Here is a 25,828-nt window from a genome sequence, read left to right as displayed (position 1 = left end):
ATAAAAACAGTGTAATTTACGGCATGTGTTTGGTCTCAGTACATTACTTGTATAATTGGTGACTTCAGAAACAGAGAAAACAATTGCAGTACTATTCTCGGTATTGAGAACCAGCCTTGTCATGTAAGTTAATTAATGTCAACGAAATACTCCAAAAAAGCGTAAAATAAATCGTTTGGTGATTCGGCTTTATCCCTTAATCCACAATCAACGTGGTCTGCTTCAGCAAACAGCCTATAAAATAATGCAAAACGAAGGTTGAAACAAGCACTTCATCACGTCTTTTAGCACATTGATACAGGATCATTTTTAAACACATACATGTCATCCACATTGCTTCACGCCCACTCAAAAGGAAAAACAAAACAGAAACAGGATCTGAAATTATTGCTACAATTGTAAATTCATTGCCTGATGCATCTGTAAGAGGATTACTTAGGTCCCGTGTTTGCGATGGTCATCTATAGACTGATTTGTTTCAGAGGACATTTAGGGCTGAATAATCCGATATTTTTACTCCGAGATTAAAAGTTCGTGACATGATAGCAGTAAAACATTTAATAAGCACTTGTGTAAACTGCGCGAGACTATAGCCAATGGTAATCCGATTTACAAGCATCAGATGGAGACAGAAAAGGAAGACAAAAGCCTTTATTTGCACTGTTGTATAACAGTGTTATTAAATTTAGTTCTGCGATAGGCAGGTGATCTACGATATTGAAATATTCGTCGCTGAAGTGTATTTTTGTAGCGCATAGAGAAATGTAAGAGTTAGTAAACTGTCAACAATTAACTAGTACTGTAACAAAGGAGAAATACAGTTTAATTTATTTTGGAATTTCATAACTAGAGTGATGCACGTATTTTGATTTTAATCCCAAATACTTTTCTTTTGACGAGACATTCTTAATCCCCAAAATATTCAGCACATTTTAATGAAACTTTAGAAATCTTTCTTTAGAGTTACTGTGGAATCTGTGAATGAATTAAGGCGGAAGCTATCAATCACTCTTCATCAGAAAATCTTCATTAGTACTTAAATGTTTCCTGTACCCATTCTTGCTCAAAAGAACTATTCCACCTGTACTAATTATCTCGACCTTAAATGGATGTTGACTCAATAACTTCTTTCATTCGTTTCTGATATGAAGAGAATTCGCGAATTTATTCTCTTCCAAGTCCAAGTTTTCGTTTACAAAGGCTTTATCCGTTACGGCAAGTGATGTAGTGAAGTTTAATTAACACCAAATAAACTGTTTTTGTTTCTTAGAAATGTGTGCTGGAGTCTATGTTTCGGACTGTACTTAATAAAAATATCTTGTGAATCGATGTAAACATTCAGGCTGCTCATACCTCATTCTACCCAAGTGATCTACACTAGCATTAGGCTGCTAAATACGCTATTTTCGTTCTCCTGGGCAATATGGTGGATAGTGACTTTGACAGAAGTTCAGGATTGCTTTCAGGATCAATTCTTTTATCTGTCGTAAGATAAACTACTAGCTTACACCGATGGTTGGTTCCAGCAGACACTGCACCATAGAGCAAGACTTCCCAACAAATACTAGGAACCTGTTACTTGTGTGGCTGTAGACCAACTGGTCTTCATCTAATATGGTATTTGGGACGAACATGTAAAAGCATTATTAATCGTCATCCTTTTCAGTATGGAAAACAAGCTTAAAATTCAGCAGGCCCACCTGATATGTCGTCGTTCTTCTAATCTAAAGTGTTCAAATGGCTCTGAGCGCTATGGGACTTAACGTCTGAGGTCATCAGTCCCCTAGACTTAGAACTACGTAAACCTAACTAACCTAAGGACATCAAACACATCCATGCCCGAGGCAAGATTCGAACCTGCGACCGTAGCAGCAGCGCGGTTCCGGACTGAGGCGCCTAGAACCGCTCGGTCACAACGGCCGGCTCTTCTAATTTGCCAGGTTGGATTAGATAAGAGTAATTTCATTTTTTATACATCGCAAACCGTTTTATGTGTATGCTAGATATGGTATACGTAATTTGATGGGTAGAAAGGAGTCCGTGTCTATTCGTTGTTAAGACGTGGTAACAGAACCTGTAGGTGAAAGATGTAGTGTGGCTCGAAATGAGAAACAGAGAGAGACGGTGGGAGAGATGGAGAGAGAGAGAGACAAAATGAGAAACAGTTTGCTGACAAAAAATGTAACAGTTGCAGAGGTGAACGTACAGAGTGTGTCAGGAAAATTGTATCGGCCGGCCAGATGTGGCCGAGCGGTTCTTGGCGCTTCAGTCCGGAACCGCGCTGCTGCTACGGTCTCAGGCTCGAATCCTCCCTTGGGCATGGATGTGTGTGATGTCCGTCGGTTAGTTAGGTTTAAGTAGTTCTAAGTCTAGGGGACAGATAACCTAAAGTCCCATAGTGCTTAGAGCCATTTGAACCATTTTTGAAAATTGTATCAATTAAGAGAGTGAATTCCTAGCTCAAAAACGGTAATAAAAGATCTGATAAAATTAGAATTCAAAATTCTATTTGTAAGTGATAAATGTAGGTGTCTATTCATTGCAGCCCGAGATATAACCAAGGAATTAAGTTGTATCGAGCAACAACATTTGTGAATGTATAACCATCCGTATCGTATAACACAGGGTATATATCTGCATAAGCTGAATATTAATATATGGAGTGGGTTTGCAGATCACTATTTAGAGCGTCTATATGTTCTCGCAGCACGACTTATACAGTAGGTGCTGTCCGCTAGAAAGTTACTGAGAATACAATCCGACTTGCTCCATGAAATACCCCTTCAAACAGCACGTAGCATATTTTCAGTGTGCAATTGTGCAGCAGGATGATTTTATTGCACATATTTCGGTTTTTTAAAGTTCTACCAGGAGAGCTCATTACTAGCGGGCCTGTCGTATTGCCAAAAAGGCGTACCACCAGTGTAACAGATGTCCGCGCAAGGGCGGGCATTGCCACACAAACTCAGAGTGAGGCAGGTAGGAACGTAAACATTTCCATGCTACATAACAGGGCACTATGTGGTAGCACTAATAGCTTTAGCGTCTGAGGAAGACTGTAAAATTAAACGTAAGCTGAAAGAATAGAGCTCGGCAACCCGGAATAATTACTCAATTATGACACCGGGGCAAAGAATGCTTACATGTCTGATAAATGAGGGGAAATGCGATCATACACCCAGAGCCATCAGATCATCGACGTAGACTCGGTCCTATAAACAACGAAGGAATCGGAGCTAAAAGACACGTTCACTCGTGCTGCAATTCTGTCCGAATCGCTAGAACAAGAGTGAGAGAAGAACAAACCATTGAGTTTCAATGAAACCACAAATAGCTGACTGATGATGGTTTGCCTGCTACCCGCAGCCAGCTTGATGCGTACCACAGCCGCAGTCTGTCGTTGCTGCCTATTGGGTCGTCATAGATGAGAATGCTGGTACATGACCAGCCCTCCCGTACTACCAGTCATTGGAGACGGTCTGCAAGCTGTCATCTCCACATTGACCAGATGTGGCGCATTCACGCAGTGTCCTGGCCAACATGTGATTACCTGCTGCAGTCGTGGTCGATCCATGATGGATGACCAAGTGCTAGTCTTCCCGGCAACCGACGTCCTCGGCCACCATCAGTAGTCTTCAGCTGAGCACACAACGAGCTGTCTTTGAGAGCACTGAAGCGGAAGCCTTACTGTATCGGCCTGTCACTGGGCAGGTGACATCTCCTTATTCCCCTCCCCCCTTTCCCTCTTCCACCCCCGACCGTTGGCGCCAGCGCAGCAAGCAGCCGCTTTTACACCCGCCGCCGACCGCCACTCTGATGTCACACAACGTGGAACCCTGTGCACGAGAAATAAATGTCATTGCAGATAACACGGTATCAGTTACACCTCCTGGACCACTCACCCACACTCTGTGCTTAGCCTCCCGTTCTCAAGCCCAGCTGCCCGGGGTCGCAATAGTGCTTTGGGAGTCCATCATATTTCATTTTTCGATATGCAGTGGATGTTCTCCACCATGTATATGTAGCAGAGAACTAGTTATGCGCTCCTATTCTCAATCCATTGTATTATTACCTGCGTAATCACCCAAAACAACTGGTTCTGCAGAAGATATACCTAATGCAAAAACGTTTACACAAAATGCCAAGGAAATCTGCCAGAAACTTGGATGCCATATAGAAGGGTATTAAAGTGTGTGGTGGTCCTTAACATAACGTGTGTATGCGCGTGTACAAGCTACCGCCCTTTCTATGTCATCTTGTCGACCTTCTCTCCATCTCCTAATGCCCCTCCCCCTATCTCCTCATCTAAATCCGTTTCCTGCCACCTCTCTGTCCATTTCCACTTCCCCACTCTCTCTGACCTACACCCTTCGTTATTGTTGTTGAAAATTAGGTACTGCAGTAGTACTCTAAACATAATCGGGTAAACCATAAATACAACTTTCCTGTTTCCTAATAAGGTTCCACACACACTCACACACACACACACACACACACACACACACACACACACACACACACACACATATATATATATATATATATATATATATATATATATATATATATATATATATATATATATGACAACTTCCAGTCCCTGAGTGGAGAGGATCTCCGAGCCAGCCGAGAATCGAACCCAGGACCTTAGGATTGACATTCTGCCGCGCTGACCACTCAGCTACCGGGACCCGACTATATATATGTGAAAGCAATATATATTGGGTTTATATAGGGTAATTATGTTATGAATATTATACACATCGGATATAGTATATAGTCTATGAGTGTCCAAATGTTAATTAAGAGTATCGTGCAAAAATGTGAAGTAAATCTCTCAACAATGCTTCGATATTTTTGGAAATAGAATTTCTAATTAAGATTTACATGTAATATATACTATATATATATTAAGCTAACGGCTTTGCCGCAACTACCCACCGGTTCCCGTCAGGTCACCTACGTTAAGCGCTGTCGGACTGGGCTAGTACTTAATGGGTGACCATCCAGTCTGTCGAGTGCTGTTGGTAAGCACAGTACACTCAGCCCTTGTGAAGCAAACTGAGGAGCTACTTGATTAAGAAGTAGCGGCTCCGGTCTCGTAAACTAACATACGGCGGAGAGAGCGGTGTGCTGGCCACATGCCCCTCCACATCCGCATCCAGTGACGTCTGTGGGCTGAGGATGACACGGCGGAAGGTCGGTACCATTGAGCCTACCAAGGTCTGTTCGGACGGTGTTTAGTTTAGTTTATACATGTATTGAAAGTAGGTATATGAGAATATGACTATTCAAATGCAGCGTCGTGACAAAATTTCGAAGCAGTCGGTGAAGAACTTTTGGAGATTTAATATTCTTAACAAACGAATATGAGGTTTACACTATCAATGTATCCCCTTCATATAGTTAAAGTTTCAGAAAGCTGTAGAAAGAGAACCACTGCTCAGAATGACGTCAGATTTGAACAGCATATTACTGAGACAGGGGAAACGTAATGAAACAAAACAAAACATTCTAAATTTTGTGAATAGATTGTAAGTGTCTTAATGTAAATCAGGTCAGTTACGAACGAATGATCAATCACTATTCGACGGCTATGATTTGAGTTGCAGATTGCACCATCCTTACTTTTCAGTAGGCATGACACCACAAGTTCAGCAGTCAACAGCTGTGGCTCTGTTAGTGAGATAAGTACATCCACCACGGTAAGATCGTACCACGTCACCTAGCGAGGTAGCGCAATGATGGACATGTTACGTAATGTTATGTTAACCGGGGACCTAGAAACGACGTAGGGGCTCCGTTCCCGCCGCAACCGACCCCACAACGACTACCGCGGTCCACTCCACTCCACCCCCCCCCCCTCCCCCCACGGAACGTCCCACACCAGACGAGTGTAACCGCTATGTTTGTGTGGTATAGTAATGGTGATGAACGCGTACGTGGAGAACTTGTGTAGCTGAGGCGGAATAAGGGGAACCAACCCGTATTTGCCGAAGCAGAAGGAAAGCCGCCTAAAAACCATCCACAGACTGGCCGGCTCACCGGACCTCGACACAAATCCGCCGGGCGCTACTTCCGGCCTGGAAAGCCGTACGTTAGCCCGAACGGCAAACCGGGCGGGCCATGGTTGGCATACTCCACCCACGTTCCGGAAAACGACGCCCGTCCTGATTCGGGTTTAATGTGATTTCCCTAAATCGTTCCAGCAAATGTCGGGTTGGTTTCTTTGGAAGAGCACGGCCGATTTGCTTCCCCATCCTTGAAACAATCTGAACTTATGGTCCGTCTCTAATGACCTCGACGGGACTTTAAACCCTGAACTTTCTTTCGTACTACGTAGAATGGGAAACACCTCTTTTTAAACATCCTGAGACTACAAACAAAATGAAAAGGAAAATGACATCGTTTCTCCTGGGATCAAAACGACATAAAAGGCAAAAATACACGGATTTTAATTGCCCTTGCACCAAAAACCACATAAAAAGCAAAATGATTCCTGTTCATAATTACCGTGAGACTAGCGAAAGACAAGTTCAGTATGTTGTCCACCGATTCCTGCCACAAGCTGAAATCGAGAAATAGCTAGATCTGAGTGTCTCGGGGGTCATGTTCAGAATACGTTGCACTATGTATGCCTTCAGTTCAGCTACATTCGTAATTGCAACACTGAACTCAAAGCATTTATGATAACACCACATTGGGAAGCTACACAGGTTAAGATCAAGTGGTCTGGATGGCTTGGCTGTAGGGAAATGACGGCTGATAACTGTAGCATTTGCGAAACGCCTCTGAGCAGCCGCTTCACTGGCTGGGCAGTGTGATGAGGAGCACCATCTCCCATAAAAATGATCCTGCCCTCACATCCACACTGTCGAATGGCTGTAATGGCATTGGTGCGCCATAGAATCACACGGCGTTTGACAGTGACGGTACAGTTAAGAGGATCTGCAGGACTCATCTCCTCGAAAAGATATAGTCCTACGATAAACGATACCGTCGGCCAGCAACACACAGTCACCTATGCAGAATGAAGTGGTACCGGATGATATGCGTGCGGATTTTACGTTTCCTATTGCGTATTGATATGTCTTTGGGGACGGAAATGGGCTTCGTCTGTTCCACGGCCATTCATTGTCTGTTTCCAAGTGAGCCAGAAATTAGAGAGTGACCCTTTGCTTTGCTGGGTGGTCAACATTTTATTCACCCTGCTGGCGGGCATCTCTAACATTCAGGTAATTCCCCGTGCACTGCTTATTTGCACATCACCACTCTACGCTCGACTTTCCTCTATCTGCCACATGCCACATTGCGCTTCAAAAGAACCTGTCTTATCTAATTTTATAATCATTCTCTTCAGATCCTCAGCAGCTATCGGACCAACGTCTTTTTTCATACCCTTGAGTGTTCGTAACTTCTGCAGGGTTACTGGCTCACAGTCACCGTTCTTGTGAAGTTGCTTTACCAGCAGCGCCCGATCCTTCATAGACACATGGACACAAACAGGGAAACAGTCGTGTATTGTGCGCCTATTAATAAAATGCTGTTCAAATTTGACGTCTCTCCGTGGAATGGTTCTCTTTCTACAGCGTTTTGTTGTGAAACTGGACCTTTAATTATGGACACGCTGTGTAAGTATCTATATACCGTATGGTGCTCCAGTAGGTACGTAAAAACACGCTCGTATTCGAATGCAAAGTTGCGTCATAATTTCAAAGCAATCAGTGAAGTACACTACTGGCGATTAAAACTGCTACACCAAGAAGAAATGCAGATGATAAACGGGTATTCATTGGACAAATATATTACACTAGAACTGACATGTGATTATATTTTCCCGCAATTTGGGTGCATATATCGTGAGGAATCAGCCGAAAATTGACGTTTTGCCATTCGTGCACCCAGGTTCGTCGTTGAGTACACCATCGCAGGCTCTCCTGTCTGTGATGCAGCGTCAAGGGTAGCCGCAGCCACGGTCTCCGAGCTGATAGTCGTCGCTGCACGATCCGTTACAGCCATGCGGATAAGATGCCTGTCATCTCGACTGCTAGAGATACGAGGCCATTGGGATCCAGTACGGCGTTCCGTATTACCCTCCTGAACGCACCGATTCCATATTCTGCTAACAGTCATTAGATGTCGACTAACGCGAACAGCAGTGTCGCGATACGATAAACCGCAATCGTGATAGGCTACAATCCGACCTTTATCAAAGTCGGAAACGTGATGGTACGCATTTTTCCTCCTTGCACGGGCATAACAACAACGTTTCACCACGCAACGCCGGTCAACTGCTGTTTGTGTATGAGAAATCGGTTGGAAAGTTTCCTCTTGTCAGCACGTTGTAGGTGTCGCCACCGGCGCCAACCTTGTGTGAATGATCTGAAAAGCTAATCATTTGCATATCACAGCATCTTCTTCCTATCGGTTAAATTTCGCGTCTGTAGCACGTCATCTTCGTGGTGTAGCAATTTTAATGGCCAAAAGTGTACTTTCGGAGATATACGATTTTGAGCAAACGAACATTTACATTTTTATTTACGTGGAATACCTACTATTTGATGCTCAATTACAAAAGCTATACACGTCCACTTTCCGTTGCGCTGATGTACATAAGCGTGTGTGTTCCTTTGATAAATTCATTTACCTACTTGTGGGGAGCCACGCATGATATCATATTAGTTCTCAACACGGTGGAGGGTGCTTGTACTTGACACCTCCCAAGATCTGCGTTCTTACCTTTCTGATTAATAATTTATTCCTAATTCTGTCCCTCATATAATGTTTCCCATGTTTATCAGTTTATCATAGTACTTCCTTGTTCTGTTGTGTCTCTCTTAGTGCAAATAGCACATCTGATTTTCTTGGTAATGACAGTGAGGCACTTTGCAAGGGATATTACTATTACATTACTCAGCTCTACCGCTTGTTGAAGGGTATGGTATAGTGTGAAGTTCATGCTATGTTCTTTGGTAGTGGAATAGTGCTTGAATGCTCTGATACATTCTATGTACAACATCTTTGATTACATGACATGAACAAGACTTACATCTGTTTAGATATTCTTGAACTTTGGCAGTGGAGAATTAAAGATTTTGTGTGGGGACTTACAGTAATTTGTTTAGGATCCTATTGTACTTGTACGAATATTTAATTACTCTTGAAGGCTTCAATGAAATGATCATTACTGTCACCAGTTAGCTTGTGCGAAGTACATTCTTTCGGTGTAGGTTATACGTTCGGCCGTAGAGTCACTCCATGTTGGGGTTTGTACGAATACACAGATGTAATTTACTATTGCAGTTACTGGGTTCATTTTCAGTAACTCTTAGTGCTAAAGGCTACATGTAGCGTATACGAAAAAGAGCCAATTAAAAACTTTCCGTTCGAGGGTGTTGCTGCAGCGTGTAGGCACCCCGATGTGGCTCCGATGTGTGTATATAAGCACTGACATGCAGGTAAGGAGTTAGTGTGACCTCCCAAAGGAAATATTTTTATCGCCCCTTATAATCGACGTATATTTCTTCGAATATGTCAGTTCGATCTGAAACGTTGGGGTCATAGTACTACATGTACATGATGAATTTTGAGAAATTAATCTTATGAGTAAGAAGTGATTATGGTTAAACCATTATTTTCCTGGTCCTCTTTTGAAGACTGAAGACTTCTTGTATTGTGGAAGTATATACTATTTGTAAAGAACAACTTCTGCCTTTGCAACTGAGATGATTTTGTTTGTCACACAGCGCGGAGGATTTGTGTCTTATCCAGTATGTGAATGAAGTTGTGTCTTGCTATGGCGTAGTTTTGTTGGTTGGAGTTTTGCACTGCTTGTGGGTAGTTATATGGCTCAGAATTGAAAATCAGCAAGTTTTTCGAAATTTTGTGGCAGAGTGAACAGTCTTTTTTCGTGAAATCATGCTTTTGTGTGATACTTTTTGAGAGAAGGAGATTAGTGTCAGGCTATATTAGAAAGCCATTGGAGATTGCAGATGCAGGCCTCTACGTATACACTATATCGATGTAAATTAGAAAATTAATTTCTTAGAATATTAAACGAAATGTATATCCCGCACTGTGACTGGAAGTGTTATATAAATTCTACCTTTGTTTGAAACTACTAGCCCATTCCAAGACATTGAAAAACTGACATGATATTTCTTACTCCTTTGCAGGATACTTCTGGCATATTACGGACATCCATTACGACCCAAAGTACGATCGCAGCGGTGACACTAAATCCAGTAAGTACTGATAAATAAAATCTTTGCTGCTTCCCACTTCTCTACCAGAAAATACCTTACATTCCATCGGAATGTCCAGGCGTATAAACTTTAATCAGAGTACTTCAAATTTTGACTTCATTTCATAAATTTAATTTACTGTCTACATCACTCATTAACACTTTTGCATAATAAAATCGAAATTAGGGCTAGAAACACATAATCAAACGTTAATCCACGTGTAAAAGTGACGTGAATGAAGAATTGGTACTCTCCTTCTACAGAGGAATCTTCTAGAATCTAAAGATTTCAGCGACTTATGCCTGCACTTCTGTTGAGGCTAACATCACATATAGACAAAGAAGCTGAAGTATAGAAACGATTTTGCTGCTTATTCTAAACGGCGAACGATATTTTTACACATAACTAACAATTTTAGTACTACAAAAGACTTCATCTGCAGTTGACAAGAACATTCTCTCATTCTGGAAGAATTTATACATTATATACTTCTGACAACGATTCTAAATGAAGACCTGACTGCGAGTTACGGTTCTTGTGAGAAATCTCCTTGTGGCTTTGTAGGTGCAGGTGGCCGCCAGAAAAGTGACCACGAATAAATTTTTGGCAGGCCTGACCATGATTTATGACCAGAACATCGGGACTGATTCTTAACGCCATAGCTTATCGCCACCCTTACTATTCAAATAAGACGAATGTGCCTTTGCCCTCTGAAACATCATCCAGTAGCAGTGGTTCAGACATACGATAGATATTCGTCTTCAACGTAATACGGAACACATATACGGCCGCTCTAGTACATTTCGGTGATAAATTTTTCTCTCTAAATTCAAGTACCGGTATTCTAAATCTTGGTACGGTTTTCGTTCATTCACTGACGCTTTCCATAAATACGTATTTAGTCACATTTGTAATTTCCTCCTGTTTTATTATCATTGCCGCCTCACTCTGACAGATATAATTCCTATATTTTTCATTAAATTTCGACGTAGTGTTTTCTCTCTCTCTCTCTCTCTCTATCTCACTCTCTCTCTCTTATGTTCAGACGATTCACTCGCTTTCAATTTGAGACATATTTTCCTGTTTCATATCAGGTGATAAATAAACAGTCACATATTTTAAGTCACAACGAGAAGTACGAGCAACGCTACCTTGAAACAACTGAAATTGAAGAAGAGTTAATAAAACAACCTAAACATGTCCACTGGTAAGAACAAAATCGTGTCCTTCTTTGACGTAAAAGCATAGAGTCACTGCTCGTATTAATGAGGTTGGCAAACTACGGTTCAGCCAAATGCACCACAACGTTACTGATTTTGTGCACTTCGAAAAACAATCAACGTTCATTAAAATTTATAATTCTCACTATTGGTATCATTGGTATCATCTGTACAATGCTGTACTCCAAACGTATATTCCTTGAAATTTCTTCCTCAAATGAAAGCCGATATTTGATACATCATTGGATCAGAAATGCTTCCTTCGCCAGTGTTAACATGCTTTTGGTCTCCTTCGTCCATCATGTGTCATTTTTCTTGCAAGATAGCAGAATTCGTTAACTTAATCTACGTTGCGCTCTCCAGTTTTGATGTAAAGATTATCATTAATCTCATTTCTGACATTGTTCATTACTTTTGCCTTTCTTCGGTTTGCACGTAATCCGTGTTCTTTGTTCGGTAGACTGTTCAACCCATTCAACACAATACAGTTCTTACTCACTTTCACTGCTAATAGCAATGTGATCCGCCACTCATAACTGACATCGTTTCACCTTGAATTAGAATCCAATTCCATGACTAATCCTTGTCTGTTCGATGTGCAGATTGAACAGTAGAAGCGGAAGACTGCATTCTTGTCTGACAACTTTTTCAATGGAAGCATTTCGCTCTTATTCTTCCACAGTTATAGTTCCTTCTTGCTTATTGTACACATATACATCTACATCCACATCCATATTTTGCAAACCGTTGTGACGTGCATGAAAGAAAGTCCTTCCCATTCTACCAGTTATTAGGGCTTCTTCCCATTCTATTCACTTATGAGGCTTTGGGAGAATAATTGTTTAAACGCCTCTGTTTTCATCTTTTGCTCTTCAATTGTTTAGGACATTGTACACGTTCCGTATCTACTTTTCACTGCCACTTCATTCTAGATCTTCCTACGTCCTCTCTCCCTCTTGGCTGGTGCATCATAGCCTGACGTGGGATTCTCTCTGCACTCATTAATTCTAGGTGTTGTTACCATAATGTTTCAATTTCTTCAATCTTTTCATTATTATTATAAAAATTTAGTTCATTTCTAGTATTTTCATTTCTTATACGGTAGTACCTCGTAACACCTCTCACTTTCCCAAGGCACTTCATTTCTACTACTTATAGTATACTTTTACCGCGTTCTTTAGGGATCCATGACTCACTTCTATCTAACAACATGGTCGTAGCCATTCCTCCTGTATCATTCCTCATACTGCATGATATTTGTTAACGTTATTTTACGTGTCGTTTTCCATATCACAGCTTACGTCGCATCCTAAATATTGAAGCTAGAGACCTGCTCAGGTTCCGTATTATCAATCACTATTTTTCAGCGGGCACAAGGAGAACGTTCCTCCCATGATTTTAGTTTTCTTTGCTTATATTCGAATGTTATATTTCCATTTCCTAATTGATATAGTTTATACACTGCTATTGTAGCTCATCTTCACTTTCTTTCAAAATTGTAACATCAACTGCATACAGGAGGATATTAACACACTCATTTCTGTTAATCTGTATAACCGTATATAAGTTCTATCTTTAGTTCTAAATCAGATCATTTATATATACATTCAACAAGGTTGGTCACAGGCAGCAGCCTTATTTAAGCTTGTTTTTTATTTTTAGTCCTCGTATGTCTGACTGACACGATGCGGCCCGCCAAGAATTCCTGTCCGGCAGCAAGCTTTGCATTTCGGAGTAGTATTGCAACCTACGTCCTCAGTTTGCCTGATGTATTACAGCCTCTGTCTTCCTCTGCACTTTTTACCTTGTGCAGCCTCCATTAGTACTACGACGGTCATCTTCGTGATCCGTAATTCTGATGTTAAGTTTCTCGCTGATCTCAGTTCTGCTACTTCTCGTTACTTTCTTCGGTTTAGCCTCAGTCCATATTCTGTACTCATTAGACAGTTCCTTCTATTCAAAAGAATCTGCAGTTCTACTTCACTTTCACTGAAGAGAACAATGTCATCATCGAAACTTGACAGTCTTTGAATTTGAAGTTTAATCCCACTCATGAACCTTCCTTTTATTTCCATCATAGCTTCTTCGGTGAATAGATTAAACAGTAGAGACTAAAAAATAAATCCCTCTCTTAGGCCCTTTTTAATGCAAGCTCTTCGCCCTTGGTCTTCCGCTCTTATTGTTCCCTCTTGGATCCTGTACATATTATATGTTAGCCATCTGCTTATAATTTGCCCATATTTTTCTCAGAATTTCGGAGATCTTGAATCATTTTACATTACTGAACGCTTTTTCTATGTCAACAAATCATATGAACATGTCCTGATTTCTCTTCAGTTTGGCTTCCATTTTCAACCGCAACGGGCGAACTCCCTCTCTGATGCCTTTACCTTTCCTAAAGCCAAGCTTACCGTCATCCAACTGATCCTCAATTTTCTTTTAAATCCATATTTATATCATTTTGTCAGCGACTTGTATGCATGAGCTGTTAAGCTGATTCAACGATTATCCTCGCACTTGTTGGCTTTTGCTGTCTTCGGAAATGTGTGGATGATGTTTCTTCGGAAGTCTCGTGCTATTTCGCCAGTCTCACAAAGTCTATAGATTAAAATGAAAAATCGTTTTGTTGCCACTCTCCCCAGTGATTTTGAAATTATCCATCCCTCCTGCCTTATCTAAAGTCATCCAACGATCTCTTGGATTCTACTGTAATATTGGGTCCCTTATCTCTTCCCTGTCGACTCTCGTTTCTTCTTCTATAAAGTCATCAGACAAGTCCTACCTCTCAAAGAGGCTTTCAGTGTACTGTTTCCACATTCTGCTCTCTCCTCTGTATTCCACAGTGGAATTGCAATTACGCTCTTAATGTTATTGCCATTGCTTTTAATTTCATCGAAGGCTGTTTTGACCCTTCTGTTTGCTGAGTCAGTCCTTCGGACAAACATTTCTCTCTCGGTTTCTTCACATTCTTCATGCTGCCATTTCTCCTTAATTTCCCTGTTCTTCCTATGTCTTTCATTCCTAAGTGACTTGTATTTCCGTATTCCTGAAATTCTTTGCACATTTTTGTGCTTACTTCTTTCATCAATCATTTGGAGTATTTCTTGTGTTACACCGGGTTTCTTCCCACTTCCCTTCCTTGTATATGTTTTTCTTTCCAGACTTTAATGGTTGCCCTTTCTAGAGATGTTCATTCCTATTCAACTGAACATCTTACTGAGCCATTCGTTATTGCTGTATCTATAGCTTCAGAGAACTTCAAAAGTGTCCTTTCATACTTTAGTACTTCCGTATCCAACTTCTTTTTCTTCCTGACTAGTCTCGTAAGCTTCAGCCTTCTCATCATCTCTACTAAATGGTGATCTGAGTCGATATCTACTCCTGGGAAAGCCTTACAATACGATACCTGATTTTTGAATCTTTACCTGACCATGATGTAACCTAACTGGAATCTCTCCGTATCTTCGGCCTTTTCCTAGTATACCTCCTCCTCTCATAATTCTTGAGCAGAGTATTCACTGTCACCAGCTGAAATTTATTGCAGGACACAATTAGTGTTTCTCTCCTCTCATTCTACTGCCAAACCCATACTCTCCTGTAAAACTTTCTTCTTCGTTTTCCCCTATAATCGCATTCTAGTAGCTCATGACTATTAGATTTTCATGACCCGTTACGAACTGAAGTACCTGTCCATTAAAAGTGTGTTGTGTGGGGGGGGGGGGGGGGGGGGGCGGAGGGAGCTGAATATACGAAAGTAGCCTTTGCCGCTTCAGATCGCGTTCAGATTTCATCGAATGGTTTTGGCCGGCCGGAGTGGCCGGGCGGTTCTAGGCGCTACAGTCTGAATCCAAGCGACAGCTACGGTCGCAGGTTCGAATTCTGCCTCGGGCATGAATGTGTGTGATGTCCTTAGATTAGTTAGATTTAATTAGTTCTAAGTTCTAGGCGACTGATGACCTCAGAAGTTAAGTCGCATAGTGCTCAGAGCCATTTGAACCAATTTTGAATGGTTTTGAACGGTCCCTAGGGTTTCCAACCAGTTCTTTACTGACGCCCTTGCACATGGCTCGTCTGGAGCGGCAGCTTGACGTTCTCGTCTCATCGATTCGCACTCAGCAAGCAAAATCACCTTACCTGTAACGTTACAGAATTAGCGCATGTGTTGACACCTTGGAATCTGAAGCGTCGTCGACCCCTGACGTCGCAGGGAACGAAGTTTTTGCACCATTACAAGGGAAGATTCAAGGCACTTAATATTTCTGTTATAATAGTTATAGCATTTTGTCTACCTCTTAATTTACGAACGAGCTCCATTTATTTGTTTCCAACCCCTCGTTGCTTACATATAACTATTTTAAGCCTATCTGTGATACCTAATCATTCATCCTTGATTTGTGGAGGTCATTTCCATGATCCAACCTTTTTTACCATACGCAATAAATCGTGAAGAGAGTCAGTATATATAAGGTCTCCTGGCCGCGCTACGAGAGCTTCGCAAGTTAAGCTTGGGGATAGGGCTGCCACCTCACTGCTTCCAAGCCTGCTGCTAAATATTTCGGACTCCTTCTCCTAGGCCGACTGCCATTCCCAGCCTTCGATTTCGTCTGCCCCGAAGAGATGTCTTCCGCCTCTTCTACCGTTGGATGTCGATATCTTCTTCAGACGAAAGACACCATCGAGCTTCGCAACCTAATTCTGTTGGGGTCGAAAAATCAAGAGTTGGCCAACAGAGGCTGATGGAAAAGAGAACATAAGCTATCTGACACAATTAAGTGGAAGCATAGCTCAGGGCCCATCTGGTTGCCGCCCACATGTACCCATGAAGGGGGAACTCTTTTGCGGACTACTCTTTGTCTGGTCTCTCTCCGGCATATCAATCTGACACCGATTTCCCTACCAGAAGCATAGCTTCCCCCAGCATACCTCTGTGCGCGCAATAATTAACCTAATCTTGTCATCAAGACGCTTATGGGCTGATGGGAGAGGTATGCCGGGGCTATATTTAATCGCAGATTCATCATTTATAGCTGGTTACAGAAACTTTGTAATTTGTCTGCAGGTAGTTTGCGTCTTTCTTCAGGTTTTTTTCTTCCTCTATAGCACTCTACCACCTGTTAGAGAAACCTGTGAGCGTTTGTGCTGTCCTTCCATGTGTACATTCAATATCTCTTGTTAGTACAGGTTCCATGAAATTTAGAAATACTGTAGGACGTGTCGCACGAGTGATTTCTAAGCAGTCTTCTTTATAGATTGATGTACATTTGCTTATTATTCTACCAATAAACGAAAGCCTGTCATCTGCTTCATATAAGGCTAAGTCTATGTGGTGGTCTCATTTCTTATACATACAAAGCGTTACACCCTGGTACTCGTATTTGTATGAGTTGACTGATTGCTGTTGTGACTCACTGGTACTTTAGTCATACGATACTCAGTTTTTTAGTTTTCAGATTGCACAGTTTTTGTACTTATGAACTTTTAAAGCAAGTGACCAATTTTCACAAGACTTTGAAATCATATCAAGATTCGACTCAATACCTGTGCACATGTTTTCCGGCTGTGCTTCATAGATAACTGCATAATCCGCGAGAAATTTCAGGTTACTATTAATATTATGCAAGATCATTATTATGCAACATGAACAGGAAGGGTCCCAACACACTTGCCTTGGCCACTCCCAAAGTTACTTCTACATCTGTCGATGTCTCTCTCTAACCTAGATGACATGCTGTGTTCTACCTACCAAGAAATCCTCACATTTATCACTTGATACCTCATATAATCGTACTTTTGGCTATTAGCATGGGTATAGTACAAATACTTTAGGAAAATAGAGATACGGCGTCCACGTGACTGTCTTGATCCATGGCTTCAGGATATCGTATGAGAAGAATGCGAGTTGGATTTCACATGATTTATACGTACGGAACCCTTGCTGGTGGCACGGAGGAGGTCGTGCTATTCGAAATACCTATGCACGTTTGAACTTGGAATGTGTTTTACGATTCTACAACAAGTAGATGTCAAGGATATTGGATGGCAGTTTTCCGTATCATCTACACTTTTCTTATAGACGGATATGACCAGTCATTGCTTCCAACTAATGTGCATCATTTTCCATTCGAGAAATTTGTGGTAGGTTAGGGTTAAAACAAGAGCTAATTTTCACAAACCTGAAGTAGAGACTGATAGGAATTCCGCCTGGCACTGTAGCTTTGTTTAATTTTAGCGATTTCAGCTGTCTTTCAGCACCATTAATATCTACGTCGTTCATCTTTCCAGTTGTGTGGAAATTAAACTGGGGAAATTCTCCTGGATTTTCATTTGTAAAGTAACGCATGAAAACCGTTTCTGGTTTTCCTTTGCTGTCCTTAATTTAAGTTACTGTCACGTCCATGAGTGTCTTGACACTAACTTTGGTACCAATAACGGTCTTTACATACAACCAAATTTATTTAGGATTTGTGAGGGGTCCTTCGATGATATTGTGATATATTTTTGGTTCAAGGTTTTATGCATTGCCCTGTTGATAGCCAAATGCGTATTACATAGGATCTCGAGATGACTGGATTTTGTTGTGTCGTCATCACTATCATCATTAATCCCCATTACGGTCGGAGGAAGGCAATGGCAAACCACCTCCGCTAGGATCTTGCTCAGTACAGCAGTCCGGGTTTCCCGCATCGTCCCCTACGCTCCTCGAAATATGGGATCTCATCATCCCTATATTTAGCTCTAGGCTTTGTTTTACATCTACTGTGTTGTAGTATCTGTTCCTTTACAAGTTTCTTTGCAATAAATATTTACCACGGAGGGTTTATTCCATCGTAAATTCTTTTGCTGGGTGCATATTGATCAAGCTCATGGTCAAACATTCTTTTATACCTGAGCCACAGTTCTTCTACCTGCTCCTCTCCACATGTAGACGTTTGGAGTTACTTACTGAGATACGACACCACTGCCTCTTCATTTACTCTGCTGAAATCATAAATCCTTCTCCTCAAGTTGCCCTATCTGACATTCATTGTGGCTACAACTGCCTCATGGTCAGCGAGAACAGTTCCAGAACCGCCATCCTCGAAGAAATCTGGTCAATTTGTTGATTTCAGATCTATTATATTTGCACCGTGAGTGGGATTCCGAACATATCCTGTATACCTGACACCTACTGTTGTGAGAATTTATAATGTCTTGCACCATTTTACATTGTCAAACAATGATTTAGATCGACAGATCTTATTGAGGCGTTTTTTTGTTTTAAGTCTTATCTCTACCATCAAGAGCAACGTCACATCTGCCCTCTGGTGTCGTTGCTTGTGCAATTGTTCTCTCACTCTCTGCTCCTGCTGTCTTCGGATTGTGTGGATAAAAATTTTTCTGAAACCTGATGTATGTCTCCAGATCGATACATTCTACAAACCTGTTTGTTTGCCAATCCCTCAGTGATTTTAGTACTTCCGAAGGAATGGTATCTGTGCGTTCTGTCTTATTTGATCGCAACACTTCCAATCCTCATTTAATCTCTGACTTTAATTTTGCATCCTTCTTCTCTTCTAAATCTACCCACACTTCTTTTTCAATCACATCATTAGACAGTCCTTCCCCCCCCCCCCCCCCCTATAGAGATTTTCAGTCTACTCTTTCTATCTATCCGCTCCCTCCTCAGCATTTTACTAGAATTCTGCTGGCCTTATTAATGTTGACTGTTATGCTTTTAGCTTCACAGAAACTTGTTCTGAGTTTTGTGTATGCTGAATCAGTCTTTCTGACTACCACTCCTTCTTTAATATCTTCACAATCTTCCTGCTGTCATTTGGCCTTAGCTTCCCTACACTTCATATTTATATCATTCCTATGTGCCTCGCCGGCCGCTGTGGCCGAGCAGTTCTAGGCGCTTCAGTCTGGAACCGCGCCGCCTCGGGCATGGATGTGTGTGGTACCCTTAGGTTAGTTAGGTTTCAGTAGTTCTAAGTCTAGGGGACTGATGACTTCAGATGTTACGTCCCCTAGTGGTTAGAGTCATTTGAACTATTCCTATGTGATTTATATTGCTTTACTCAATTCTTTTCCTAAACATAAGTATTTCTTTCGTCCGTCGATAATTGGGTATTTATTTTTTTCCTCTAGGTTCTTTTGCCGTTACATTCGTTGTTTCAGTATCTGTCTGTCCACTTTTGGAAATGTCCATTCCTCTTCAGCTAAACTGTCTATTATGCAATCCATTATCGCAACGTCTATACTCATACAGCGATTTAAATACACCTCATCATTCCTCCCATCTGTCTTCTCATTGCCTCTTCCAGACGATTCTCTTCGATGCACTCTTAATCATTACAAAACCGTGAACTGACAGGTTATATCTCCTCCAATATAAATAGCTGAAATATACTGCAAGACTGAATCAGTCCCAGCCCTCTCTAACTCCTACTACCATAGCCGTGTTGTCTGGTAACTCTTCTGTTTCTTCCCTTGCTACTGCTTTCCAATCACCTCTGACTGTGTTTTCAAACCTCTTTATGTAGTGAATTACACATTCAATGTCCTCATTCATTATCTGCATCTTTTAATCTTCACCAACAATTCTAGACAGTAAGAAACTGAATCTGAATCACTATTTCAGAGACATACCTGAGAGCCACATTTCGTACTGTCACAGACTGCTGGCGATCGGACACTGGTCGAGCAGGAGGTGTAGGTGGCGCCTCTCCTGGCCAGTTGGGAGACTACCGTTGCGACGCTCCGTGGGACCTGGTCGAGTCTGCTGTGCGTGCTATGAAGAGCAAGCACGGCGACAACATAGACTTCATCCTCTGGACGGGGTGAGTGTGCGTCAGCCTTCCGACTGACATCGAAATTAATGTCTTTAGTGAGTTCTGCAAAAGTATCATCTACCCTACTACGGTCGCAGTTCCGAATCGTACCTCGGGCATGGATGTGTGTGATGTCTTTAGGTTAGTTAGGTTTAAGTAGTTCTAAGTTTAGGGGACTGATGACATCAGAAGTTAAGTCTCATAGTGCTTAGAGCCATTGTTTTTATGATCTACCCTGAAGTTACGTATGATATTCCTCACCTGAAAAAATAAGAAATAAAAAATAAAAAAGATGCTAAAAATTAGGTGCACTAGACATGTCAACGTAGAATGTTCCTCGGCTAAAAAAAACCGCTAAAAAATTAGCTGCACTAGACACGTCAACCGGGTGCTCAGATTAATTTAACTGAACTGACTTATGCTGAGATAGTTCGTTTATGTCACGAGGCCTGCTGAAACTAAAAATTGAAGAAATATGTATACATTCAATATTTGTTCCGTATTGTTGTTTTTCATACACAGAATGGCTACCAAATCCGACCGAGCTTACAATCGCGCAATTAAATAATGAAATGAAGCACAGGTTTAGGTACTCCTATTACACTTGGAGCACAAGCTCGTAACTATGTGCCTGAATTTGCCGCCCTCCAGGGAAGCTGTCACGCTCATACTCGAACAAAGAGCTGAATGAAACCCGAGTTAGAAAACCCTAAAATATTTAACGATGTGTGGAACGTATATCCAAAAGACAGGTTAGATATCATAGAAGGGAGAGGGTTCATTGCAACAACATAAAATATTGTGTCTACCAAGGTTGAAATAGTGTCCAACTGCCGACTTATATCGATGGCAGTAACTGATCCGGGTACATTCAGTCATCGGATGACTGCTAGCCACTTGATTCGGGTGCAACTGCTGTAGAATAATTCAAAGAAAGTCTACGCTCAGTAGTGTGGAACTAGACAAGTAATGCAATAGTGCTTGGAGGCAACTTTTATCTACTGAGTGTACACCGGGGCTTCCGTGGATTCGTTTCAAGTGCTCGTATGACAGACAGCAGCAGTATGGCTACAGCGACTCAGTGCAACACTCAACCCTGAGTTTGGATCTAGAGATCCTTGTCTCAGGACCTGGTGAGGCAGCTTCACCAGTAACTGCCAGTTGCCTAGATGCATGGGTATGGCAACGATATCTCAAACCAACATAATCGATACAAGAGGCTACATCTACATCTACATCTACATTTATACTCCGCAAGCCACCCAACGGTGTGTGGCGGAGGGCACTTTACGTGCCACTGTCATTACCTCCCTTTCCTGTTCCAGTCGTGTATGGTTCGCGGGAAGAACGACTGTCTGAAAGCCTCCGTGTGCGGTCTAATCTCTCTAATTTTACATTCGTGATCTCCTCGGGAGGTATAAGTAGGGGGAAGCAATATATTCGATACCTCATCCAGAAACGCACCCTCTCGAAACCTGGCGAGCAAGCTACACCGCGATACAGAGCGCCTCTCTTGCAGAGTCTGCCACTTGAGTTTATTAAACATCTCCGTAACGCTATCACGGTTACCAAATAACCCTGTGACGAAACGCGCCGCTCTTATTTGGATCTTCTCTATCTCCTCCGTCAAACCGATCTGGTACGGATCCCACACTGATGAGCAATACTCAAGTATAGGTCGAACGAGTGTTTTGTAAGCCACCTCCTTTGTTGATGGACTACATTTTCTAAGCACTCTCCCAATGAATCTCAACCTGGTACCCGCCTTACCAACAATTTATTTTATATGATCATTCCACTTCAAATCGTTCCGCATGCATACTCCCAGATATTTTACAGAAGTAACTGCTTCCAGTGTTTGTTCCGCTATCATATAATCATACAATAAAGGATCCTTCTTTCTATGCATTCGCAATACATTACATTTGTCTATGTTAAGGGTCAGTTGCCACTCCCTGCACCAAGTGCCTATCCGCTGCAGATCTTCCTGCATTTCGCTACAATTTTCTAATGCTGCAACTTCTCTGTATACTACAGCATCATCCGCGAAAAGCCGCATGGAACTTCCGACACTATCTAGTAGGTCATTTAAATATATTGTGAAAAGCAATGGTCCCATAACACTACCCTGTGGCACGCCAGAGGTTCCTTTAACGTCTGTAGAAGTCTCTCCATTGATAACAACATGCTGTGTTCTGTTTGCTAAAAACTCTTCAATCCAGCCACACAGCTGGTCTGATATTCCGTAGGCTCTTACTTTGTTTATCAGGCGACAGTACGGAACTGTATCGAACGCCTTCCGGAAGTCAAGAAAAATAGCATCTACCTGGGAGCCTGTATCTAATATTTTCTGGGTCTCATGAACAAATAAAGCGAGTTGGGTCTCACACGATCGCTGTTTCCGGAATCCATGTTGATTCCTACACAGTAGATTCTGGGTTTCCAAAAACGACATGATACTCGAGCATAAAACATGTTCTAAAATTCTACAACAGATCGACGTCAGAGATATAGGTCTATAGTTTTGCGCATCTGCTCGACGACCCTTCTTGAAGACTGGGACTATCTGTGCTCTTTTCCAATCATTTGGAACCGTCCGTTCCTCTAGAGACTTGCGGTACACGGCTGTTAGAAGGGGGGCAAGTTCTTTCGCGTACTCTGTGTAGAATCGAATTGGCATCCCGTCAGGTCCAGTGGACTTTCCTCTATTGAGTGATTCCAGTTGCTTTTCTATTCCTTGGACGCTTATTTCGATGTCAGCCATTTTTACGTGTGTGCGAGGATTTAGAGAAGGAACTGCAGTGCGATCTTCCTCTGTGAAACAGCTTTGGAAAAAGGTGTTTAGTATTTCAGCTTTACGCGTGTCATCCTCTGTTTCAATGCCATCATTGTCCCGTAGTGTCTGGATATGCTGTTTCGAGCCACTTACTGATTTAACGTAAGACCAGAACTTTCTAGGATTTTCTGTCAAGTCGGTACATAGAATTTTACTTTCAAATTCACTGAACGCTAACTTTAACATCGGTTAGCTTTTGCTTGTCTCAGAGGTTTTGGCTGCGTTTAAACTTGGTGTGGAGCTCTCTTTGCTTTCGCAGAAGTTTCCTAACTTTGTTGTTGTACCACGGTGGGTTTTTCCCGTCCCTCACAGTTTTACTCGGCACGTACCTGTCTAAAACGCATTTTACGATTGCCTTGAACTTTTTCCATAAACACTCAACATTGTCAGTGTCGGAACAGAAATTTTCGTTTTGACCTGTTAGGTAGTCTGAAATCTGCCTTCTATTACTCTTGCTAAACAGATAAACCTTCCTCCCTTTTTTTATGTTCCTATTAACTTCCATATTCAGGGATGCTGCAACGGCCTTATGATCACTGATTCCCTGTTCTGTACATACAGAGTCGAAAAGTTCGGGTTATCTCCACGAGTCGGTTCTCTGTTTAATTGCTCGAGGTAATTTTCGGATAGTGCACTCAGTATAATGTCACTCGATGCTCTGTCCCTACCACCCGTCTTAAACATCTGAGTGTCCCAGTCTATATCTGGTAAATTGAAATCTCCACCTAAGACTATAACATGCTGAGAAAATTTATGTGAAATGTATTCCAAATTTTCTCTCAGTTGTTCTGCCACTAATGCTGCTGAGTCGGGAGGTCGGTAAAAGGAGCCAATTATTAACCTAGTTCGGTTATTGAGTGTAACCTCCACCCATAATAATTCACAGGAACTATCCACTTCTACTTCACTACAGGATAAACTACTACTGACAGCGACGAACACTCCACCACCGGTTGCACGCAATCTATCCTTTCTAAACACCGTCTGTACCTTTGTAAAAATTTCGGCAGAATTTTGATACCAAATTCCAAAAATACAAGATCTTGCTGACAGAAAATCAAAAAAATCCAAAATAGTGACAGTGGGAAATTTAACCAAATGCAAAGTGAACTTTGCATGAAATTAAAAAAGTGAAGATCAATGTGGCAGGATATTTCAAAAATTCAAAAAGTTAAATAATGCGAGAAGGAGAAACTAGCCTAATTTTGCATTCTAGCCCACTGATGCTATAAGCTAAGTTGGCGTCATGTTCAAATGTATCAATACGACCTGAACTGTATATAGAAAACAATACGGGAAGGTTTTCCACATAAAATACACACACATACACACACACACACACACACACACACACACACACACACACACACAGTGGGTAATGTTCCACATCTCTCCGTTTAATTTGTTTATCGTTCTCAGGTCTTCCGGATGCTATATTGCTGGTTGTAAAAAGATCGAACTATCGTCACCTGACGTTTCCGGAGATTTTTCAGTAGTGCCTTACCTCCCCCAATATCATTTTAAGAGGGAAGGAGATAATGCATGGAGTTCTAGACTAGAAGAATATAATCGCTGTTACTGTCTGGCTAATTTTGTTTTTGATAGATTTTATATGGAACTTTTTCCGACACTAAAGAGCAACAAACCATACTAAAATTGTTATGTTTTGCAGAGATCTTTAACTGAGTGCATCACTTATATCGCATATTTTTGTAGCTAAAAATAAGATCCTACCCAAGCAGTTGACACTTCATTTTAATTCTAAATGAAGCTATGTATAATCCTAATATGATCAACCATATAACTGTAAAAGCACATGTTGGCTAAAATACTGTGCTAAGCTGGTTAGCAGTGATAGCTGACACAAATAGGCAGTTTAAATTACTGTTCTATGTCTGTCAGCTACCGGACGAGTCCAATTAACCTTTAAGTTACATTCGAAGTGTAAAACATGAGTGTGGATTTTAATTAACGGCCATAATGATATTTCCACGTATAATTATGAAATTATACAAAAAACACGTGAGCTGGTAACATAACAGTCCAAGCACGCAGTTGACAGTTAGTCCTACGCTAAAATGAGACTTTACATAAAAATGGTTTGATAAAGAACATTTTAGGGGAGTCAAGAGTATTCTGTGTGATGGAAAAATGCGATGTTTGTCGATAAACATGCCACCAAGGGTAGTTTCCAGATAAAATGTAATAAAAACCAAACAACGATTAAACTTTTCTGTGGCACATGCAGTATCTTCTTCCCCTTAAAATACTTCCTGGTGAGATGAAGCATTACTGAAAACCAAAATATGTTCTTTGTACTAGCAGTAACATTGCTTCAAGTTCATCTACTAATAGTAACATTGCTTCAAGTGTACCTAAGATGTAAATGCCATCCAGCAATAGAAAAAGTGTTTGAAAGCGTGTCCTCTCTCTCCATATTTATTTGATGTGTCCATTGAGGAAGCTATTTAGATCACGAATAAGAAAACAAAGGGAATTAAAACAACTGTAAATGGATCCAATTTATCAAAATTACTCATGACATCGTGATAGTTACTGACAATGACACAGAAATGAATAGAACGTTGCAATCCCAGACATTCTTATACTACGGAATTTGAAAGTGAACAGACCGAAAACTAAAATAAATACTTTATTAAATCATATTTATGGAGGACACTTCTCTATGAAAGTGAAAGTTGAACTTTGAGTAAATTT

At 41.3% G+C, this 25,828-nt stretch overlaps 1 protein-coding gene across 1 annotated transcript in view; it reads left to right on the top strand.

Moving 5' to 3' along the window:
• Positions 1-25,828, top strand: part of LOC126459342 (acid sphingomyelinase-like phosphodiesterase 3a) — a 586,475-nt gene that overhangs the window by 334,794 nt on the left and 225,853 nt on the right. The window contains exons 3-4 of the mRNA XM_050095854.1: positions 10,176-10,244; positions 20,121-20,283. Coding sequence (XP_049951811.1) covers positions 10,176-10,244; positions 20,121-20,283 — 232 coding nt within the window. The remainder of the gene's footprint in view (positions 1-10,175; positions 10,245-20,120; positions 20,284-25,828) is intronic.

This window comes from Schistocerca serialis, chromosome 1 (assembly GCF_023864345.2).
Source record: "Schistocerca serialis cubense isolate TAMUIC-IGC-003099 chromosome 1, iqSchSeri2.2, whole genome shotgun sequence".
Taxonomy (NCBI): Eukaryota; Metazoa; Arthropoda; class Insecta; order Orthoptera; family Acrididae; genus Schistocerca; species Schistocerca serialis.
This window is presented reverse-complemented; position numbering and strand designations above follow the sequence as displayed.